At 50.9% G+C, this 22891-nt stretch overlaps 1 protein-coding gene across 2 annotated transcripts in view; it reads right to left on the reverse strand.

Moving 5' to 3' along the window:
* The window catches only part of THAP4 (THAP domain containing 4), a 48543-nt gene that overhangs the window by 24659 nt on the left and 993 nt on the right, over positions 1–22891 (reverse strand). The window contains exons 2-3 of one of the 2 annotated variants that reach the window (XM_023195081.2): positions 18923–20082; positions 76–235 (exon numbers count right to left, since the gene is read on the reverse strand). In XM_023195081.2, coding sequence (XP_023050849.1) covers positions 76–235; positions 18923–20082 — 1320 coding nt within the window. Of the gene's footprint in view, positions 1–75; positions 236–10004; positions 10109–18922; positions 20083–22891 lie in introns of those variants that run through there. The other variant, XM_023195082.1, reaches the window with a different exon arrangement.

Below are 22891 nucleotides of genomic sequence, written 5' to 3' on the forward strand. Positions count from 1 at the left end.
ATCAGTCTGGAATTCTTTTCAGAGACCTAGGTGGCCCACGAGTCAAGCAGGGTGGGGTGGAGGGAGACAACTTACGAGAAGTTCAGCATGGGCTGGCCCACATGGGAGATGTGAACCTCTTCCAGGTACTGGAAGGGCTGCAGTGTGGGGTAGGTTCCGGCTCCAGGTGGGTCCGACAGCCAGGTGCCCAGCATCCAGGACAGTGGCTCCACCACTGGGTTCATCTTGGGGGGCTCTGAGGACAACAGAATGAGACTTATCAGTGGCCTCCCTCCAACAGCGCCTTGCTAAGCTTTCAGCAGAATGCACGCTCCATATCTGCACTTGCTTCTGGTGGCCGCAGCTAATCCTGGAGGGCCTGTCAAGAGGGGGAGAAAATGGCCAAGCAACTGGCAAATGTCATACTGTGAGATCCAGCCTCAGAAGCCTCTACAGAAAAGTTCCTGCAGAAAAAGGAGAACCAAGAGGGGCCAGGCAGGGCGCAAGCAAAGCCAGAGGCCTCGTGCCCCACAGCAAGGCTGAAAACAGCTCACATGGGAGGCACGGTGCCCTGGTGTGAGGAGTGTGTGAAGGAGACAAGGAGCACGAGGGAGAAAATGAAAAAGGGATGCAGGGTCTCAGAGCAGGCAGAGCGTGAGGAGCCCAGGGGTAGGCGGGGCTTGAACGGAAAGTAAGATCCCGCTTCCCTGAGGAGAGGCCGGGCCTTCACAGTAGCCTGTGTAGTGGCCAGGAGACCCCTTTAGAAGGTTCCTGGAAGGGTTCAGTCTCTCATCCCACTAAGTGTGAGGGATGACGCCACGGGCCTGGAACTCAAAGGTGAGGGTGCTGAGAGGAATTCAGCAGGGAGGGGGCGCTGGGTTGGCTGTTCTTCTGGGCGACCCCCAAAGGGACCCCTGCTTCCTGCCCCACTCAGCAAGGACTGGGTGCTCCCGAGCGGCTTTTCAGGATTCACTCACATGACCCTCGTCCTGGCTGGATGCGTGGGCCCTGCTCTTACTCATTTTCTAAGGGAGACCTGTGCAGGAACCACAGGAAAGCCCCACCACGTGCTACCCACCAAGGGTGCTGGAAGAGGATTGCCCCAGAGGCAATCCCAAAGACCTTCTTCCCAGGCCTGCTTATCCCTCAAGTCTCAGTGCTTCAACTGACAGAACGGACAATGAACCTAGGAGCAGCAGCAGGGAGAGAAGCAGCTCTGTGGCCGCACGAGCCTCATCTACGGAGCCCAAAGATGCCCAAGCACGGAGACCAGCCCACACGTAGGACTGACCCCCGGCGTCTCCTCCAGGCTCCTGCAAGCAGAAGACGGACTGACAGGGACAGGATCAGGACTGGGTGCACAGGCCTGGCCTTGTTGGGGAGGAACAGGAGGCCAGTGTGGCTGGGGGAAGGAGATCCTCGCCCCTCAGGAGGGCCATGACCTTGATTCTGAACAAACAGAAGCCCTTGAGAAGGCTGAGAGGGATGAGGTCTCTGATCACAACCACAGGAAGCCAGGGAGGACAATGGCAAAAACCCTCGTGGCAGAGGAGGGTGGCCTGGGCCAGGTGGCCGTGGTGGAGGCATTGGAAAGGACCTAGATTCTGGATCTATCTTGAAGGCAGAGCCACCCGGATGTGCTGATGGTCTGGATGTGAAACACGTAAGAGAAGAAGGTAACTGAGGTTTCTGGCCTGAGCAACTGAGAAGACAAGTTACCATCAATGGAGAAAAGGAAGAGTGAGAAGAACCTTGGGAGGTATGAAGCTTGCTGATTTTCTGACAGCAAAACTCAGTCACCTGGGATAGCCCAAGTCCTAAGATGGGCTAAACAAACACCATAATTTCTCAGCCAGCCAGCTACAGCCTTGGAGAACCTTTCAGTTTGGTAGACTTTATCCAGCTCAGCACTGGAAAGAGGCTTTGCGCCTGGTGCGGTGGCTCACCCCTGTAATCCCAGCACTTTGGGACGCCGAGGCGGGTGGATTACCTGAGGTCAGGAATTTTAGACCAGCGTGGTCAACATGGTGAAACCTCGACTCTATTAAAAATACAAAAATTAACCAGGCATGGTGGCACACGCCTGTAATCCCAGCTACTCCGGAGGCTGAGGCACAAGAATCGCTTGAACCCGGGACGCGGAGGTTGCAGTGAGCCGAGATCGCGCCACTGCACTCCAGCCTGGGTGACAGAGTGAGACTCTGTCTCAACAACAACAAAAAAAGAAAAAAGAAAAGAAAAAGAAAGAGCCTTTGCAACCCTCAGGATTTTGGGCCGGCTCTCTGGCCTGTGCCAAGCGCACCCCACAGCGACGGCCACGGGGCTCTGACTCTCCTGGGACCGAGTAGACCCACTTCCACTGGCGAGCGCAGCCTGCACGGCAGCTGAACCCTGCGGGAAGCGGCACCCCGGGCGCTGTGGAGCAGCGATCTCTACCCCTGACGCCCGAGTCCCCAGCACGGCCGCTACCTGCGCCTGGGTCCCGAGGGTCCCGAGGGCCCCGAGGAGGCCAAGGGATCTGGCAGCGCCCCCCAGGGTCCCAGCGAACAGGGGCGCCAGGGCCGCGGCACCAGGCGCGGCCTTCACACTCCCCACGGGGCGGGACAGCTCCGGGCCGGGGTGAGGGGCGCGCGCCCCAAGTCCTGCCTCTGCTCCAGGGGGGCCCTCTCCAGCCTCCGCCGGCCCCGGCCCGGAAGCGCAGCCACGCCTCAGGCGCCGCAGCTCCGCCCTCTCTTGCGCCGGGGGCACCGGGTGGGCCGCGCTCGCCCCCTAGCGCCAGGGTCGCGCCACTGCGCCCTCCTTGGGGAGCGGCGGGGGAGTCAGGGCGGAGGCTGGACGGCGCGGGGCGGCGGGGCGCGCTCACTGGCCGCCACCTCACCTAGCAGGCGTCACAGGGCTCACTCAAGACCTCCAGCAAGAGCAGAGGCAGGAGCCTCGCCAGCCCCTCCACAGATCACAGCGACCGCGCCCCTCGGCCTGCGAGCCCTCCCCCCGCCCCCGCTACTCCTGCTTTCCCCCGGGGTCTCCTCCGGGTCCCTCATCTACTTGGCAGACGCCTCTCACCGGCACCCTCTGCCTCCCCACGGTCTTTCCCTCCACCACCCACTGTGGAGTCCTCTCCAGGAGGCCCTGTCCTCCACCCAGCGCTCCTCAGAGGGGCCCGGAGAGGAGGAGCTCCTTAAACTGGGGAGAAAGACGGACAGAGCCAGGGACAGCGAGAGACGGGACAGGGACGGAGACTGAAAGACAGAGACAGAGAGACACACGGGGATGGGGCCAGAGACAGACAGAAAGAGATCTTACTTTCTTTCCTCAAACCTTTCTGGGGGTCTCCGAGGGGGACCCTCAGGTAAGTCACAGCATTATTACCTTTCCTCCCAAGAATTAAAAAACAAAAACAACAAAAAAACCTTTTCCCTGAACTTGATTTTCGGGGAAGATAGGTCACAGATACAACCCACAGCCACCAAAACACACATATGGATGCTGTGAGAAGCGGAGGGTCAGTGCCTCGCTGGAGGACAAGAGGGGCCTCCGGGAGCTGGGGCAGGGGTGGTCCCTGGGGAGAGGCCTCAGGGCCTGGCCTGGCTCAGAGACCTGGGGAGGAGGAGTGGGGAGCCCTGGACTTGCAGGCCTGGAGGCTCTTCTGGCCTCTGCTCTGCCACAGGGAGCTCCTGCAAACAGCAGGCCCAGGGCACCCCACGCGTCTGCCCAGGTGCCAAAGGGCCAGGCTGGCCTCCACGCAGGCCTATCCCCGCCCACCATCAAGAAGTAATATGCCACTCTGAAAGAAAGGGGTGCTGCTGGCTGGGCGCAGTGGCTCACGCCTGTAATTTCAGCACTTTGGGAGGCCGAGGTGGGTGGATCATCTGAGGTCAGGAGTTTGAGACCAGCCTGGCCAACATGGTGAAACCCCCGTCTCTATTAAAAATATAAAACATTAGCCGGACGTGGTGGTGGGCACCTGTAGTCCTAGCTACTCGGGACGCTGAGGCAGGAGAATTGCTTGAACCGGGGAGGCAGAGGCTGCAGTGAGCCGAGACTGCGCCACTGCACTCCAGCCTGGGTGACAGGCTGGTCTCAAGAAAAAAAAGAAAAAGAAAATGGCGTGCTGCCCCTGAAGACCTTCTGCTTCTCCAGCAATGGACTGTAAGACACTACTTGAGTTCAGAGATGGACAAAAGGTGACAAGACACAACAAGAGCAATAAAACAGAAAACTGCAAAATGTTGCTGGGGCAAAGGTGAAAGTAAGAGACAGGGTCTTGCTCTGTCACCCAGGCTGGAGGGCAGTGGCATGAATACAGTTCACTGTGGCCTCGACCACTGGGGCTATCAAGTGATTCTCCCGCCTCAGTCACCCGAGGAGTTGAATGAAGCTGCTCCATGAAGAAAGACCACTAACATGTAAGAACTCAGGAGAGAAACGGCAAGGAAAGAGGAGAAGGTGAAACGTGACCTGGCAGAAGTTGAGAAAGTAAAAGAAAAAAAATCAAGCCACCACCCAAATGAAGTGGAGACTGGAAGCACCGCAGGGAGAAACAAACACGGGGAAACACAGCAGAACAGCGAGGACAGAGATCAGTTTAAAAAAAGATAAAAGATAGAGAAATGGAAACAAAGTTAGAAGGAGGGGAATGCCTGGCACACTGCTGATGGGAACGTGGACTGGCACAGCCTAGTGAAGGCCATCTGGCATGTGCTTGAGAGGTTAAGCGTGGAGCAGTGGCCCAGGACTGCCACTCCTGGAGACATGCATGCCCAGCAGAAATAACACACCCGTACCCACAAGATGCTGCCCGTGAATGTTTACAGCAGCACCATTCCCAACAGCCCCCAAGTGGAAACAACGCAGATGTCCGTCAACCAATAATTAAACAAACTGTAGTAAATCCAATGAAATGTTATTTGGCCATAAAAATGAAGCACTAATATAAGCTGCAATTCAGATGACCCTTGACAACACGAAATGTGAAAGCAATCAGCCTCAAAAGAGCACATATTCTGCAATTCCACTTCTGTGAAAGGTGTAGAACACACACATCTACAGAGACATAACATGGGTTGGTGTTTCTCCACAGCCGCGTTCTGTGGCAGAAGATGCTAGAGCTACACGTAGAAGGCGCATGAGGAGGGAAGGTGACTGGCAAGGACATTTTATCTGGCCACAATGGTCCTTCCAGACCGCAGGCGCGTGAGCTGACTCACTGACACATGCAGTGAGTGCAAGCTACAAACTGGATTCTGAAAACTCAGTCCAAAAAGTCTTCAAATAATTCAATAATCTTATATTATCGGTGGTTGCCTGTTGAAATAATTTTTAGATAATAGAGGGTTAAATAAAATATATTATTAAAATTGATTTCACTTGTTTCTTTTTACCTTTTCAGTGTGGCTGTAATATTAAACTACATAAGAGACTCACTCTCTAGACCTTGTAGACAGTGCTGGAATGGAGTTTTCAACCCTCAACACTCAGGGAGCTTTGTTTCTATGTCTTCTCCCTGAGGACATTACCAGCAGATAGATGTCATCAGGAGACAACAGGGAAATGATGCAGAAAGAAACCTCCGTAAACACTGAATGTACTCAGCCAAAAAAAAAAAAAAAAAAAAGCGGTTATAGAAATTTTAAAAACTGGTTATAGGTGGTAGATGTCGGGTCATACAGGCATGACACTCAACTCCCAAGACCCTTGAAGGGGCAGAACTCCCCACTGGTCTTGTCCCTGACAGCTGACACCACAGAGGCTTACAAATGAAGTAGTAATGGAAGATTTCATTTTAAAAACTAGGCTGGTCGCAGTGGCTCACATCTGTAATCCCAGCACTTTGGGCGGCCAAGGAGGGTGGATCACCTGAGCTCAGGAGTTCGAGACCAGCCCAGGCAACACAGTGAAACCCTGTCTCTACCAGAACTACAAACAACTGGCTGGGCGTGGTGGCATGTGCCTGTGGTCCCAGCTGCTCAGGAGGCTGAGGTGGGAGGATCGCTTGGGCCTGGGAGTCAGAGGTCGCAATGAGCCAAGATTACATCACTCCACTCTACTACACTACTTGGGTAACACAGTGAGACCCTGTCTCAGAGACAAAACAAAACAAAACAAAAAAAACTAAAACACAACAAGCATAATATAAAATAAGATGACAGAACCAAGACTAAAAATGCTTGAACTCACATATTAAAAAGCTTTTCAGGGCCGGGCATGATGGCTCACACCTATAATCTCAGCTCTTTGAGAGACTGAGGTGGGTGGATTGCTTGAGTCCAGAAGTTTGAGACCAGCCTGGGCAATATACTGAAACCCCATCTCTACTAGAAATACAAAAAAATTAGCCAGCCATGGTGGTGAGTGTCTGTAATCCCAGCTACTTGGGAGGGTAAGTGGGAAGAATCACTTGCACCCAGGAGGTTTAGGCTGCAGTGAGCCAAGATCGTGCCACTGCATTCCAGTCTGGGCAACTGGAATGACAGACACCCTGCCTTGAAAAAAAATTTTTAAAAAAAGGGTTTCCAGATTGGACCACAAAGACGGACCCTCTTTTGCTGTAAATGAGAGATGCACCTAAAATAAGGCAATTCAGAGAGACATTCCAGAAAGCTGGGCAATAAGCAATAAGCAATAAGGAAGCAGGCTTCCCGATCTTACCATCACATAAAATGCATGGAACTAGACAAAGAACGGCTCTTCCTAATGAAAGGCAGAATGCACAATGAAGACATAACCGCGAGGGATACTCATGCACCAAGCACAGCAACATTTATAAAGCAGAAATTACTGATGACACACAAAGATGTCGAGAGAAAGAAACTAAATGAAATCACAGTTCACCTTTCTCTAAGTATGAATGAATACAAATAAAATAAAATTCCCAAATAATATAATTAATAAGGTAGTTCTGACTGATACATATTGAACTTGGTAGCTTAAAACTAGGGAATACCGCCAGGCACGGTGGCTCACACCTGTAATCCCAGCACTTTGGGAGGCTGAGGTGGGCGGATGACCTGAGGTCAGGAGTTTGAGACCAGCCTAACCAACATGGTGAAACTCTGTCTCTACTAAAAATACAAAAAAAATTAGCCGATGTGGTGGTGCACGCCTGTAATCCCAGCTACTTGGGAGGCTGAGGCAGGAGAATTGCTTGAACCTGGGAGGTGGGGGTTGTGGTGAGCTGAGATTGCACCACTGCACTCCAGCCTGGGTGACAAGAGTGAAACTCCGTCTCAAAAAAAAAAAAAAAAAAAAAACTAGGGAATGCCTTCTTCAAGTTCCTCTGGAACAGTCATGCAAACTGGCCTTCTGGTCAAAGAAAGCCTGTAAGTTCCAGAAAGCAGAAAGAAGTCTGCTGTCTGATCACAATGCAGTGAGACTAGAAATGAAAGTGAATCCGGTGTCCCTTGAAAACACTGTGCTAAAAGAAAGAAGCCAGCCGGGTGCGGGGGCTCACGCCTGTAACCCCAGCACTTTGGGAGGCCAAGGTGGGCGGATCACGAGGTCGGGAGAGCGAGACCACCCTGGCTAACACGGTGAAACCCCGTCTCTACTAAAAATACAAAATATGAGCCAGGCATGGTGGCAGGTGCCTGTAATCCCAGCTACTCAGGAGGTTGAGGCAGGAGAATGGCGTGAACTCAGGAGGTGGAGCTTGCAGTGAGCTGAGATGGTGCCACTGCACTGCAGCCTGGGCAACAGAGCAAGACTCTGTCTCAAAAAAAAAAAAAAAAAGAAAGAAGTCAGACAAAAATGTGTATATTCTATGATTCCAATTGGATGAAATTCGAGACCAGGCAAAATGGATGGAGGGTGGGGGAATCTGAATAACGACAGGGAGGGGCTTGGCGGGGAGTGCAAAGAACCTGGACCGCTGGACGTGGGTGTGGCTGCAGAGGTGCCCACACCTGCCAAAACTCGCTGCAGGAACACCTAGGAACTTGTGTTCCACTTATGCAAATTATACCTCAATTAAAATGTTATAAAGAAAAACCTCCCCAAACAAACTAATATTTCAAAAAGCAGAAAACTAAAAGCATTTCATCCCTAGAGTGCTTACTACCTTGCTACCACAGCACAGGGTTCTGGGCGGCCTCAGAGCAGGGGATGTGGCAGGGAGTGGGGTTGGCCTCACAGCTCAGGGCCTTGGCTCCTGGCCCCAGGGTCTGCCGTCACTCAAGCTGCGGCCTCTACTGCAGCTCTAACATTTCGAGAAAAGCCAGAAGCTGATTTGGGACTAAAATATCCCAATTTCTAAACATCTGTTCAAATGAAAACAAACACCACCACTCTGGTGTGAGTTGCATACCTTGGGGCAGGTGCAGAGGGCCAGAGAGGGCTTCAAGTCATACACAGTGCCCTGCCCGGTGCCTCCTGCCTCCCACCTCTCCCTCTCTTCTCCCAGGTGGGAGTGAGGAGGCCACTGGCAGCCACCCAGCACATCCCCGCGCCCCACGCCCGCAGCTCCCGACATATCAGGAGAGCACTTTGCTGCCCTCAGCCGTGTTTCTGAGCAGGTTTTGTGTTCCTCAGATGCTGGGGAGCTGGTTCTAGACACAGGCCCAGCCCAGCTGGCCGGGCAGCAGGGAGGGTGCCCCTGGGGACACACTTCGCCCCAGTCCTGCAGGGGGAGCGGCCCAGAGCCCCTGCCATGAGACGCCTGGGAGAACTCGGTCAGGGGCTGGCAAGCACAGGTGAGTACAGCTGGCTCCCCGGAAGAACTGGGCTCATCTGAAGTCTGGTCAAGTGGAACTGGACCATCTGTTCCCCCAGGTGGGCCTGGATGGGCCAGTGCCTTTTATCTAGAAGGAGGACATGGCTCGGGCTTTCTGCCTCAACTCTGCCTTGAAGACTACCCCAAGGGAGATGGAAGTGACAGTGAGACTAGGGGGGTGGGGGGGGTGGAGATAGCCAGCAGCTGGCATTGCTGGCAGCCTGGAAGGGGACCAGTGACATCAGTGAGAAGGGCGAGTGCAGGTGCACGAGAGCTGAGGGCGAACCCTGGCGTCAGGACCGGAGAGGCCCACCACAGAGCGGGTGAACAGTGGTGCCGGAGTGGGGGGTGGGAGGGTGTCCCGGTAAGAGCACGTTGGGAGAGGCTGCCTCAAACATTCTGGCTATAAGTGAGCTTTTGAGTGGATTTTGCTACGCGCATGCCACGTCAGGGAAGCAAGTCCCGCGGGCCCTGGAGAGGAGCTACCCTGCAGGTGGCTGCTGCTTCGGGTGCGCAGGGCCCACACCACACTTGGGAACAGGAGAGCACGCAGCACTTATGTAGCAATTTCTTTTTAAAAAGACCAGAGAATTCTAAGATGGTTCTGAAATTCAGAAGAAACCCTTTTGAGTAGAAAAAATAACATCTGACTGGAAAGGAAGGAGCACGCGGCTAAGCAGCTAGATAGAGGCTGAGGCTGAAGACTGGCCTCAGGAGGGAGCATCTAACAGCTGTGAGAAATACTTCCCATGCCGTGGCCCTCCTGGGTGGTTGTTATTTGCTCTCAATCTTAAAGGAGTTTAATCTGGACAGGAACCACAGGTCGGGCAGCAAACAAGCAGTGGCGGCACCTCCTCCTGCGGGCTGTTCCCCCTGCACCCTCCACCACTTTGAGCTGCGCAGAACATGGCAGCTCCCTGGCCACTGTCCCTCCTTGTTGTCACTGAAGCATGGGTGGGGGTGAGGACGACCAGTAAGAGAATTTTAGAATCCAAACATCAGGTCACATGAGTCTAGATGTATATTAAGATCCATCAAACTGTGACCTCAATATCTGTGTATTTTACTCTCTGTAAATTACACTTCATTAGAAAAAAATAAAATTTAAACGTGAAACAAAAAATATTATAAAGGACCTAGTCTATCTGTCACTTTCCAACTCTTGAAATAAACCAGACAGGCTTTTCTAGGCATTTCTTTTCTGATTTCATTTTTCTTTTATTAAAATTTCAACCAAAATGCAAAAACAAAAATTTAAATTTCCTGCAAGAAATTTAAATTTTCATTTTTTGGCCCCAGACACTGAAAGCAGGCTTACCCATCCCTAAGTTTTCTAAACTCCGGACACTCGTCAAGGTTCCTCAAGGTTGTTTTCTGCCAATTGACGGGAAATGTTTGCACCTGGCACTCAATGGCCCTGCAGGAAGTGAATGCTAACTTTAAAGGGTGCATTCTGGGAATTGTAGTTCCACTATGAAAGATCATGTCTCAGAAGAAAGACAGTGACAGCCCAAATCACAGAATTTCAGAGCTGGAAGGTGCTCTGGAGGTCAGGTGAATTTTATGAAAGCGGGACCGGCCAGAGGTCTGGGCAGAGTGAGGAGTGCGGCTCCTACTCTCAGTCTCCTCCACCAGCTACAGCTGAGGAAGGCAACGCCACAGAGCCAGGCACATCCTAAATGCTTTCTCTCTCCAGAGCAGTCCCTCTGGCCACCCCTGGCATGTCCTTTTCTGTCTCCCAGAGGCTGGCTGGCAACTCATCTTCACCTGGATGTGGAGGATCAGAGATCCTGGCAAGTGGCCTGGGAACCCAGGACAGGAAGTGAGCAAATGCGCCCACTGGGACCTGGGGACGGCTCCTTCCTGGAGCTCCCACCCTCACATCTCTTTGTGTTAGTGACACAGTGTTTCCTGCCAAGGCACACACAGAAAGGGACACTTACTGCTTAGTACAATAGGGTGCATGGAAGCTAAGGCTCCACGGCCGGCACCAGCTGTCCCAGGTGGGGAGGAGCTGTCTGGGAACACCGTGATACGTTTGGGTCCACTGGAAAGGCACACCAGTAGGGAACTGTTGTTTTAAAGTGACATCAAGGCCCTCAACTTATCAACCATGAAATGGAAGGAGTTGCACGCACAGGGGGAAAACAGAAATCATAATGGAGAGAAAATACAGCGAGTATTTCTATAAAATAAAAAAAGGACATAAAGTGGGTACAAATAATTTGCAGATGTTATGTTTGATTACCTCGTTAATCTGAGTCTCAATTGAAGAACTATTAGAATTTACAAGTGAATTTGATAAGATGGCCAATTACTAAAATTGGTAGCTTTCCCACACGCTAGTAATAACCAAAAAATAATGGTTGGGGAGTAAGCTTCCGGTTTCAACTCTCACATGCAAAGAGCTTAGGAGTCATATACCATAGCCTTACAACAACAGCCAAAAAAAAAAAAAAAAAAAACACTGAAAGAAATGAAAATCAACAACTTTTCCTGGATCCATAAGGAAGTGAGGTTACAAACGTCTCTCCTGCCACAGAGAAAAGCAGTGAGATCAGCTCACGTGGAGCAGAATCTACCGTCTACAGGAGACGGAACTGGTGGGAACCTGATTTGGACAAAATGCTGGAGGCTGAACATGGCAGGTGTGAGAATCTCCCAGGACCCCACATTTTCATGGGTTTTACCCCCAGGAACCCCATCAGGTTCTCCCCATGAAAAGCCAAGAAAAAAAAAAAAATCACCTCATGTCTCTGGGAGGAGAAGGGGGAGGTGATCACCTTGAAATAAGCCCAGAGCATTCTCCAGGCAAAGGCCTGCTCTGCAGTGAAGCCGACTTCACCAGGAACTCATCTCAGCGGGGGAACGGCATTTCACCACTCCAGCCCTGCCAGTCTCCCGTCTCACCCAAGCAGGAAGGAGAAAGGGAAGGACACATGTGAAGGTCACAGCTCAGGGACACGGGCTACTAACAGGCTTAAATCGAGTCACAAGCTGGAGCCTGCATCCCCTCCCAACCCTGCAGGCTCCAGCATTACATCCTGGGTGGGAGTGGAAAAGGCCCAGGTGCAGGCTGTGGAAGGCAAACTCAGAGAAACCCCCCCACAACAGGGAGACAGAACAAGGACACTCGAGGAATTTTACAGGCGCTGCAGGATTAAACACAGCTGACTGCCAGCCAGGTTAAGGGGATGCCTTCCAATGAAGGCCACTTCACCTTCAGTCACGCAGCACTTACTGATTGGGCATGCGCTGACAAAGGCATCACGAGGCAAGTTCATCATTGTACAAACGTCACAGAGCGCACTTACTGCGTACCGCGCACCTAGCTGTATGGCAGAGCCTGTGCTCCCAGGTTACACACCATGGCGTGTTACTGAATACTGTAGGCAGCTGTAACACAGTGCCAAGTGTCTGTGTACCTAAAACACATCTAAACATAGAAATATGCGACACAGCGCCAAGTGTCTGTGTACCTAAAACACATCTAAACATAGAAATATGCGACACAGCGCCAAGTGTGTGTACCTAAAACACATCTAAACATAGAAAACCTACAGTAAAAATATGGTATAAGAGATAACAGATGGTACACCTGCACAGGGCACTTACCATCATTGCAGTGTGCAGCACTGGCAGTTGCTATGGGTGAGTCAGTGAGTGAGGGGTGAGTCAATGTGAAGGCCTGGGAGATGACTGTTCACTATGGTACATTTTCTTAACACTGCACACTGAGGCTACACTAAATTGATTTAAAAAAAAAATTGTACTACGATGTTACAATGGCTACAAGGCTGAGGCAGGAGAATTGCTTGAACCTGGGAGGTGGAGCTTATAGTGAGCTGAGATGGCGCCACTGCACTCCAGCCTGGGCGACATAGCAAGACTCCATCTCAAAAAAAAAAAAAAAAACCAAAAACAAAAATTACAGACAAATCTCTCATGAACACAGATGAAAAATCTTTAACAAAACATTAGCGATTGAATAAAAAAAAAGTATAAAAAGAATTATATGCCATGCCAGTGGGATCTACTCCAGGTATGCAAGGCTGGCTCCGTGCTCTAAAATCGATTAACGTAACCTGTCACATCAACAGGCAAATCATCTGACCATAAATCACAGGATCACATTAATAGGTGCAAAAAAATCATCTGACACATTCCAACATGCTATTCATGATAACAGCTCTCAGCAACAGGAATAAATGGGAATTTTGTCAACTTGATAAAGGACATATAAAAAAACTACTGCTTGGTGGCTCACACCTGTAATCCCAGCACTTTGGGAGGCCGAAGCAGGCAGATCACGAGGTCCGGAGATCGAGACCAGCCTGGCCAACATGGTGAAACCCTGTCTCTACTAAAAATAAAAAAATTAGCTGGACATGATGGCACATGCCTGTAATCCCAGCTACTCGGGAGGCTGAGGCAGGAGAATCACTTTAACCAGGAAGTCGGAGGTTGCAGATCTCGCCATTGCATTCCAGCCTGGGCAACAAGAGCGACACTACGTTCCAAAAAAAAAAAAAACACAAAGAACCAAACAACAACGACAAAAAACACTACAGCTAACATCGTAAGAAGGAAAAAAACAGTTATTCTTTCTACTATCTCTTAACACTTTTTTTTTTTTTTGAGACGGAGTCTCACTCTGTCACCCAGGCTGGAGGGCAGTGGTGTGATCTCCACTCACTGCAAGCTCCACCTCCTGGGTTCAAGTGATCCTCCTGCCTCAGCCTCCTGAGAAGCTGGGATTACAGGCACACGCCACCACGCCCAACTAATTTTTGTATTTTTAGTAGAGACGGTGTTTCACCCTGTTGGCCAGGCTGGTCTCAAACTCTTGACCTCAAGTGATCCGCCTGCCTCGGCCTCCCAAAGTGTTGGGATTACAGGCGTGAGTCACTGAGCCCAGCTAATCTGGATTTTTGAACAACTTTTTGTGAAAAATCTTGAACATTACAAATTAAACAGAATAGTGTAATAAACCCATACACCTGTCCCTAGTTTCGCCATTAATCCTCTTCTGACATTCTTGTTTTGTCTGCACTTCTCCCAACTCTTCAGCTTCCATTTATTATTTACTAACAGATTGTTTTTAGGACAGAAAAATCCAGCAGATAGTATAGAGAATGCACCCTCTCACCCTGTCCTGTTCCCGTGATTAACGTCTTGCATTAGTGTGGTATGTGTGTCTCAAGTTATGAACCAATACTGATACATTGTTACAAACAGTGTCCACAGTTTACATTAAGGTTCACTTGTTTTGTACTTGGATTTTGAAAATCCAGATTTCAAGAATTATATGTAGATAATGAATCCATAAAAGAATGAAAAGAAAACAGATTTTGAAGCAAGTGTTACATTACTGAACTTAGGAAACAGGTGAATAATATTTAACAGGGGTTGGTATCTTTACTATACCAAGAACATTTATAACTCAGTGGACAAGCAAGATTGCAAACATGTGGTTCACAGAAGTACTAATCCTCGCGGAAGCGCGGTGGAGAAGAGAACCACGCCCCCAGAACGCCAGCGGGCACAGCCTCTGGAGGGTGGCTTGGACCAACCTCTTAAGCCCACTGGCCCGGATCCTTCAGTTTGGGGAACCTGCCCAAAAGTAGACACTGGCTAAAGACAACGAGCTGAATAGAAGTGTGTAGCCCTTTCCACGTAAATCCCTAAAGAATGACCCAAAGTTTCTGTCAGTGAAGAACAAATCCACGTGGGCAGCAAGAACCACAGAGAATGCGGACCCTGGGGCCTGCGATACAGGTGGCAAACGGTGTGACAGACTGCAACCCTGGGGAGAGGGCGTCCTCTCCCCACCACACCCTCGCTCCTGACACCCCTGTACCCACACTGCACACCCAGCCGTGGCCTGGCCTCACCTTTGGAGGGGCACAGGGCATGCAGGGTGGTGCCTGCACCTGTCCCTTGCTCTCAGGGGCCTGGCCCTGCACGGCCCTCCCCACTGACACACTCTCCCTGGAGCCACACTCCCTCTGGCTAGTGTCTACTTGCCTCACTCTTCTTCACTGCCAAACCTGGCCCTGACCCCTCATCACTGGCCCCCTCTCTGCCCGGCTCCACCAGCCTCTCCAGTGAGATTCCAGTCACCAGTGACCCTGGGAGCGCGTCCAGCCCCCTTCTCTCTATTATCCTGGGGCACATTCAGCCCCCTTCTCTCCATTCTGATCAGAGTAGCATCCAGCACAGCAGGGTACCCTTCTTTCCTGAATGACCCCTCGGCCTTCCCCTAGACCCACCTCGGCTGCCCCTCTCTCAGCGAGGCCTGCTCCTGGGCCGGGCACTGGAGCCCAGCCTAGAACCACACTTGACCCCAAGGCTTCAAACACCTCTGCCCTCCACCCCCACACTCACATGCCCAATTCCCAGAGGCCAGCTGCTGGCTTTGGACTGTTCAAACCCTGGCCTCAGCACCCAAGAGCATCTCAAACTCCGTTCCTCCCCCTCATCTCTTGCTCCTCCCCAAAAGTCTCTCCCACTCAGCATCTTCCAGGTATTCAAGCCTAATCCCTCTAGCTGGCCTATTGCTCTTTTGCTTCTCAACCCCCTGAACCCAGCCAGTCCTCCAGCATTGCTACCACCGCCACTCCCTCTCTAAAGTCTGAGCCATCGCCAGCTACCCTGGGACTGCCACAACAGTCACCAGCGGCCCCCTCAAAATTGTACTGGAATAGCAATTTTTTTTAAAAAAGTCATGGCTGGGTGTGCTGGCTCACCTGGCCAACATGGCGAAACCCCGTCTCTCCAAAAAAAAAAAAAAAAAAATACAAAACCTTAGCCGGGCGTGATGGCACACGCCTGTAGTCCCAGCTACTCAGGAGGCTCAGGCGAGAGGATCCTCGAGCCCAGGGGGTTGTGGCCGCAGTAAGCCGAGATCAGGCCACCGCGCTCCAGTCTGAGATTGTCACAAAAAAAAAAAAAAAAAAAAAGTCATTAAATACTGCCAAAAAGGAGGGGAAATTTGGATACAATAAACAATAGGAAGTGAAGTAGCCAGTAAAATGTATACTTCAATCTAATAATCATGGTTGCTTGACGGAGGAATAAGAAGTACCTGGAACTAAGATGACATACAGCCTCCACCTAGGGAGGGTGGCACACAGGACAGATCAGCTCTCAACAATGACACAAGGAGGGGCTCATGTGAGGAGCGGTGAGGACCCGTTCTTCCCGCCTCACTGCAACAGTCACAAAAAGGGACTGTGTGAGCCACAGTGAAGTCTCAAAGGATTCCAAAAAGCAGAACTCCTTCAGACCTCACCATTAGACCTTAATGCAATCAAATTTTAAAATACTACAAAAAAATTAGCTCCCCTCCCCCAATCTGTGTGCACTTAAAAATCTGTCAACACCCTTTTAAATAGCCACAGGGTTAAAGGGGGCATCAAGGCTGGAATTACAAATGACTCAGAAATGAACAGCAACAAAAGCGGAGAGAGGCAGAGCTATGGCGCATAGCCCAAGGAACAGAAGAGCCACAGCCTCCATTGCAGGGTTAAGGAACATGCCAGGAACCAGAACTACAAGGAAAAAACCCAAGAAAGTAAAAAGACGTGAGGATTAACTAGCATAAACAACAACTCAGAGACACAAAGGGCTGGCTGTTTGGAAAAACCTGTAATGGCGGCAAACTTCGGTAAGTTTAACCAAGAGGAACAGACAGAAGGTGTCAAAAGCAACATCACCTCTGATAACTACAAACAGCTTTAAAATTCAGAAAGAAGTTGGGAGGCCGAGGCAGGCGGATCACCTGAGTTTAGGAGTTCGAGACCAGCCTGACCAACCTGTCTCTACTAAAAATACAAAATTAGCTGGGTGTGGTGGCACATGCCTATAATCCCAGCTACTAGGGAGGCTGAGGCAGGAGAATTGCTTGAACCCAGGAGGCGGAGGCTGTGGTGAGCCAAGATCGCACCATTGTACTCTAGCCTGGGCAACAAGAGCAAAACTCCATCTCGGGGGAAAAAAAAATTCCGAGGGAAGGCCTGGTGCGGTGGCTCACACTTGTAGCCAACATGGTGAAACCTCATCTCTACTAAAAATATAAACAATTGCCAGGTGTGGTGATGGGTGCCTGTAATCCCAGCTACTTGGGAGGCTGAGGTAGGAGAATTGCTTGAACCCAGGAGGCAGAGGTTACAGTTAGCTGAGATCTCACCACTGCACTCCAGCCCAGGCAACAGTGAGATGCTGTCTTAAAAAATAAAATAAAATAAAATTCCAAGAGAAAATAGTATACAATTTCAACCTGAGAATCCAAAAATCTAGATTTGACCTGAAAATCTAGGTTAGCAGCACTCAGTGGCCGCGTTCCTGCTCCCGGGACGCATCGAGAAAACACGTCGGACGCATCGAGAAAACACGTCGGATGGGCTTTGTTTTTGGTTGTGCTAATGGCTGTTCCACTGGGGATCCAGGAGGCCCTGAAAATCTTGTCCCACTATCATATGCTTATCGACAAACATTGATCCAGATGAAATCAACAATGTGATAGGAAAATGGTTTTCCTATGTATACGACAGGCAAAGGACGCCATTCGCCATATGTAAGTATCGAGAAACCAATTTTAAGAAGCACTTAACAGTAAAATGGGAGAAAAAACAGAAATAGAGCTAATAAACATATAAAGACTACACAGGAAATTTTGTTTTTTGAGACAGGGTCTCACTGTCACCTAGGCTGGAGTGCAGTGGTGCCATCACAGCTCACTACAGCCTTGACCTCCCAGGCTCAAGCTATCTTTCTGCCTCAGTCTCCCAAGTAGTTGGGTCCACAGGCATGCACCATGATACTCAGCAAATTTTTAAATTATTTATAGAGATGGGGTCTCCCTGACGGAGCTTGCAGTGAGCTGAGGTTGTACCACTGAACTCCAGCCTGGGTGACAGAGCAAGACTCCGTCTCAAAAAAAAAAAAAAAAAAAAAAAGAGATGGGGTCTCCCTATGTTGCCCAGGCTGGTTTGAACTTCTGGACTCAAGTAATCTTCCCTCTTCGGCCTCCCAAAGTGCTGGGATTACAGGCATGAGCTACTGTGCCTGGCTTATACACCAAATTTTTAATAACAACAAGGAATAAAACTTGGGAGGTAGGTAAGAAACAAGAATTTTTACCACTTTTTAGTCTATATTGCTGCAGTTTTAATTTTTGCAAAAGAGAATGTATTGTATTTCCTTTTTTTTTTTCGAGACAGAGTTGGGCTTTGTCATCCAGGCTGGAGTGCAGTGGTGCCATCTCGGCTCACTGCAATCTCTGCTTCCGAGGTTCAAGCTGTTCTCCTGCCTCAGCCTACCGAGTAGCTGGGATTACAGGAGTGTGCACCACGCCCAGCTGAGAATGTACTGTATTTCAATAGATGTGTGGTTTTTTTTTTTTTTTTTTGAGACAGAGTCTCACTCTGTCACCCGGGCCAGAGTGAAGTGGTGCAATCCTGGCTCACAGCAACCTCTTCCTCCCAGGTTCAAGCCATCCACCTGCCCCAGCCTCCCCAATAACTGGGATTACAGGCGTGCACCACCACGTGCAGCTAATTTTTGTATGTTTTAGTAGTATGTTTTTCTACGTTTCACCATATTGGCCAAGCTGGTCTCGAACTCCTGACCTCAAGTGATCCGCCCCTCTCAGCCCCGCAAAGTGCTGGGATTACAGATTTGAGCCACCGAACCCAGTCTCAAGAGATGTTTTAATTGAACAGATGTTAAATAATTATTAACGTTCATGATGATTTAACTTCAAGGATATTCATCAAAACGTAAACGGAAAGAACCTCCTCATGATTTTAAGTTTCTGATATTTGCTTTTTCTGAGAGTTTACTCTCTCATTTTCCATCTAGCTTCTAACTCATCTGGAATTTCTGTTGCGTAAGGTATGAAACAGAAGCTATCTTTCCCTGTGCACTCTCCACGGAGGCGTTCAGGTGCTCCCAGCTGATGCGCGCCGCCTGCTTCCTTCACGGCCCACATCCCTATATACACAGATGCCTCTTGTGGGACCAGGTGCAGTGAGGCCTGCTTTCTAACCTGGGTTCCCTCATCTACAAGGTGTGGCTACAACCAGAGCCTCCTCCTGAGAGTGCAGGGAGATTGTGACGCACCCCGCGACCCCCGCCCCCGCCCCAAGAAATGCTCAGGGGACATCGGCCATGTTGCAGAGAAACCCCTCCTAATGGGAAGGGAGCATGGGTACGCGAGGCTCCGGTACTGACCGTGGCTGGGCGACAGCAGGCCACTCGGGTAGGGGACGCTCACTCTCCTCAGCTCGTCCAGCTTCTCCTGTAGCTTCCGCACCTGGCTGTCGGAGCGGCTGACCCTCTGCCGCAGGCTCTTCAGCTCGCCGTTCTTCTTCTCCACCTGCTCCCGCAGGCAGCACACCTGGCTCTTGTTCTGCCGGGAGGAGAAGCAGTAGGAGTGCAGTGAGTCGATGAGCTTGCAAGCCCCCGATGCCGACAGGATGACCTCATTGATGGACATGGGGCTGGCGTCGCTGTGCTGGCTCTGCACGGCTTCCGTGGCTGGCTTTGGGGTGACGTCGGTGGGAGGGGCGGAGGGGCTCTGGGAAGGCTTCTGTGGTGTCGCGGTAAGTGATGAGCCGGGGGGACTCTGGGCCAAGCCCTTGTCGGGCCCCAGGCTGCTCCCACTGCAGCTTGGTTCCACATCTTTCTTCGGCCTCTTGCGGTCAATGGGCTCTCGGGGGACAGGTGGCCTTTCTCGGGTGTGCTTGGAGGAGAAACTGTACGAATGAAGTGAGCCAATAAATTTGCACGCCCCAGATCCTGGGGGCGTAAAGTCATCCATGGAAATGCCACTCTTATCTGCCACGCCCCCTTCGATGGAGGAGGTGGTGCTCTCATCGCCAGCATCTGTGGCAGACACTTCTGCTTTTCCCTGGCTGCCTGCCACCGTGGTGGCCAGTCCGTCTCCTGGAGTTCGTTCCAAGGCTTGCTGGGCCTGCTCCTGGCTGGCGGCCTCCTGGGCGGCCCTGGGTGCGGCTTCACCCTGCAGAGCAGCTCGCTTCAACCTGCGGGACTCTGGCTTGGCCATCGGGTTTCCACTCGAGGACGGTGACCAACCTGTAGCTCTGCTGGTGGCGGCGCTCGAGTGTCCCCTCACACCCCCTGTGGCCTTGCTGGCATCTTTCCTCCGGGTGCGGCCATGGCCTCCAGCCCCCCTCTTCTTCTCAGTCAGGTGGAAGATGGATGGCACAGCTGTGGGCTTCAGCAGGCGATGCTGGTCCTCCAGCCTCTTGGAGAAGCTGTCTTTGGTGAAATGCTCACTACAGAGAAATGAATACTTAGTGGGAGTCCAGTTATCCCTCTGAACAGCTTTTAACCATTGGATTAGACGTTTTGAGTCCTTTAGGGGGAACCTACAGGACAAACGACAAAGTAATTAGAAATAATTAAACGTCTCCCCTTAAAATAATCAACTGTAAAAGCAAAACAAGTATTTTTGCAAGCACCCTAAGCTGTACTGAATTCATCCACTTAAAAAAACACTTCAAAAAAATTTAAGAAACATCTTCTACTGGAGTAGAAATCTGAAAGACCCACTGTCTATCCATAGGCGCTTATCGTCTGTAGGGCGGACGGGAAAGAAGGTAACTAACTGCTCCCCAGCTGTGGTAATGCCCTGTGGGGACACAGGATGCTGAGAGAGAGTGCCAGGATGGCCTCAGGACAGCAGGAAATCGCTCCTAGAAGCTGACTGCTAACCAATTCTCCCAAACTGCCTGGAAGGTAGGACTCTGGGTGCTAAAACCAGGGCCAGCTCCACAGAGACTGGGGCGTGAGAGGTCATGACTGCACCAAGGCAGCCCTGGCTGTGCGCAAGCAGCTGAGAATCTGGAGACCTCCAGAAGACTCCAGAGCTACAGGTCTGTGTTCCTGCTGCAAGCCCACCTCCAGGAATAAAAAGCCTCCTTTTAAAAGTCAACAGCCCAGGGACAGGCCACAGTGGTGCTCGCCTGCAGTTCCAGCTACTCGGGAGCCTGAGGCTTGAAGATTCTTTGAGCCCAGAAATTTGAAGTTACAGTGAGCTAAGACTGCACCACTGCTCCCCAGCCTGGGGAACAGAGCGAGACCCAGTCTTCTCCCTTCAAAAAAACATCAACCAACCCAGATGAACCTTGAGGACATTATACTGAATGAAATAGGTTAGTTGCAAAAAGAGAAACACTGCATGATACCACTCACATGAGGTACTTAGAGTAATCAAATTCATAGAGACAGGAGAGACCGGGTGCGGTGGCTCACGCTTGTAATCCTAGCACTTTGGGAGGCCGAGGTGGGCAGCTCACAAGGTCAGGAGATTGAGACCATCCTGGCTAACAGGGTGAAACCTTGTCTCTACTAAAAATACAAAAAAGCCAGGCGTGGTGGCAGATGCCTGTAGTCCTAGCTACTCAGGAGGCTGAGGCAGGAGAATGGCGTGAACCCGGGAAAGCGGAGCTTGCAGTGAGCCGAGACTGCGCCATTGCACTCTAGCCTGGGCAACATAGCGAGACTCCGTCTCAAAAGAAAAAAAAAGAGACTGGAGAATGGGGGTTACTAGAGCCTAGGGAGAGGAGGACTGGGGTGTTAGTGTTTAATGGGTGCAGAGATTCGGCTTTACAAAATAAAAATAATTCTGGAGATGGATGGTAGTGACGGTTACACAACAATGTGAATATATTTACTGCCATCAACTGTACACTGGAAAAAGCGGTGGGAAAGGCTGGGAGCCGCAGCTCACGCCTGTGATCCCAGCTATTCTGGAGGCTGAGGTGAGAGGGCCACTTGGGTCCAGGAGGTTGAGGCTGCAGTGAGCTCCGGTCACACCATTGCACTCCAGCCTGGGTGACAGAGCGGGGCTCTGTCTCCAAAAAAAGTTAGGATGGTAAATTTCATGTTACATGTATTATACCATAATTTAAAAATTGTGGGAGAAAAGCAACCGGCGCAGGAAGAAACTGAATAGGATGCTTAGCCATTTCTTTTTTATTACCTAATAAAGATCCTTCATAACCATTTCTTCATTAAGGCAAGCTGTGTGTTTAAGAAAACAGGCCTGAGCCTGGCGGGGTGGCTTATGCCTGTAATCCCAGCACTTTGGGAGGCCGAGGCAGGTGGATCACTTGAGGTCAGGAGTTTGAGGCCAGAGTTCGAGACCAGCCTGGCCAATATGGCGAAACCCTGTCTGTACTAAAAAGTACAAAAAAATTAGACGGACGTGGTGGCGCGTGCCTGTAATCCCAGCTACTTGGGAGGCTGAAGCCGGAGAATCGCTTGAACCCAGGAGTGGAGGTTGCAGTGAGCCGAGGTTGCAGTGAGCCGAGATCGCACCACTGCACTCCAGCCTGGGCGACAGAGGGAGACTCCGTCTCAAAAAAAAAAAAAAAAAAAAAAAGAGAAAAAACGAAAAAAACAAAGCAAAAGAAAACAAAAAACCTCAGGCCCTAAGGTGCACATATGGGGCAGGGTAGTCAGTTCTAACTGCTATTTGCTCCACCTGAGGCCAGCGTGGACCAGGACAAATCCTAACAGGATGGACTGGGACGTTCTAAGCAACAGGACCTTCTAACCTCCTTTCTGAATGCGTTGTGAGGCCACCTCCAAAGGTGCGCCCCCCACCCCCAATTTCGGTGTCCTTTCCCCCATACCATGTTAGACCGTTGCAACACGTTGCCTTGTTTTCAAAAAACAGCAACAAAATTTCTAGGACACAAGCTCTGAAGGAAATTGTCATCTAGCTGACTTGTGAAATAATCTAAAGTTACTAATTCTTACAATCATTGTAATGATTTAAGACTGACAGCAAACTACTATGAACTTTCAATAACACTATAAATAACACGTGCCACTCCCGTCTTTAAAACTTAAATAACACCCTGCAACAAAAAACAGAAACATCTACAAAGTGGTTTTTAAAGTCTGTTCGCGGTTCTGGTGCCTCCCGCGTGTAATCCGCAGAAATCTCACTGAAATAGGCTGAACCCACAAGGCCTTAGTGGGGTTTGGGCCCTGCCGCGGGGGCCCACGTGGGAAGCAGCAGAGAGCCCCGGGCTAGGCTCTAAGGGAGCGCGGGAGGATGCGGTCCTCAGCCGGCCGTCCCGCAGGCTCTCCGCGCGGACCCGCGTCCCGGGCTCGGGGGCCCCGTCCCGGAAAGCCATCTCTGGGGCTGTCAGCAAGGGAGGCGCA

Source organism: Piliocolobus tephrosceles, chromosome 11 (genome assembly GCF_002776525.5).
Source record: "Piliocolobus tephrosceles isolate RC106 chromosome 11, ASM277652v3, whole genome shotgun sequence".
NCBI lineage: Eukaryota > Metazoa > Chordata > Mammalia > Primates > Cercopithecidae > Piliocolobus > Piliocolobus tephrosceles.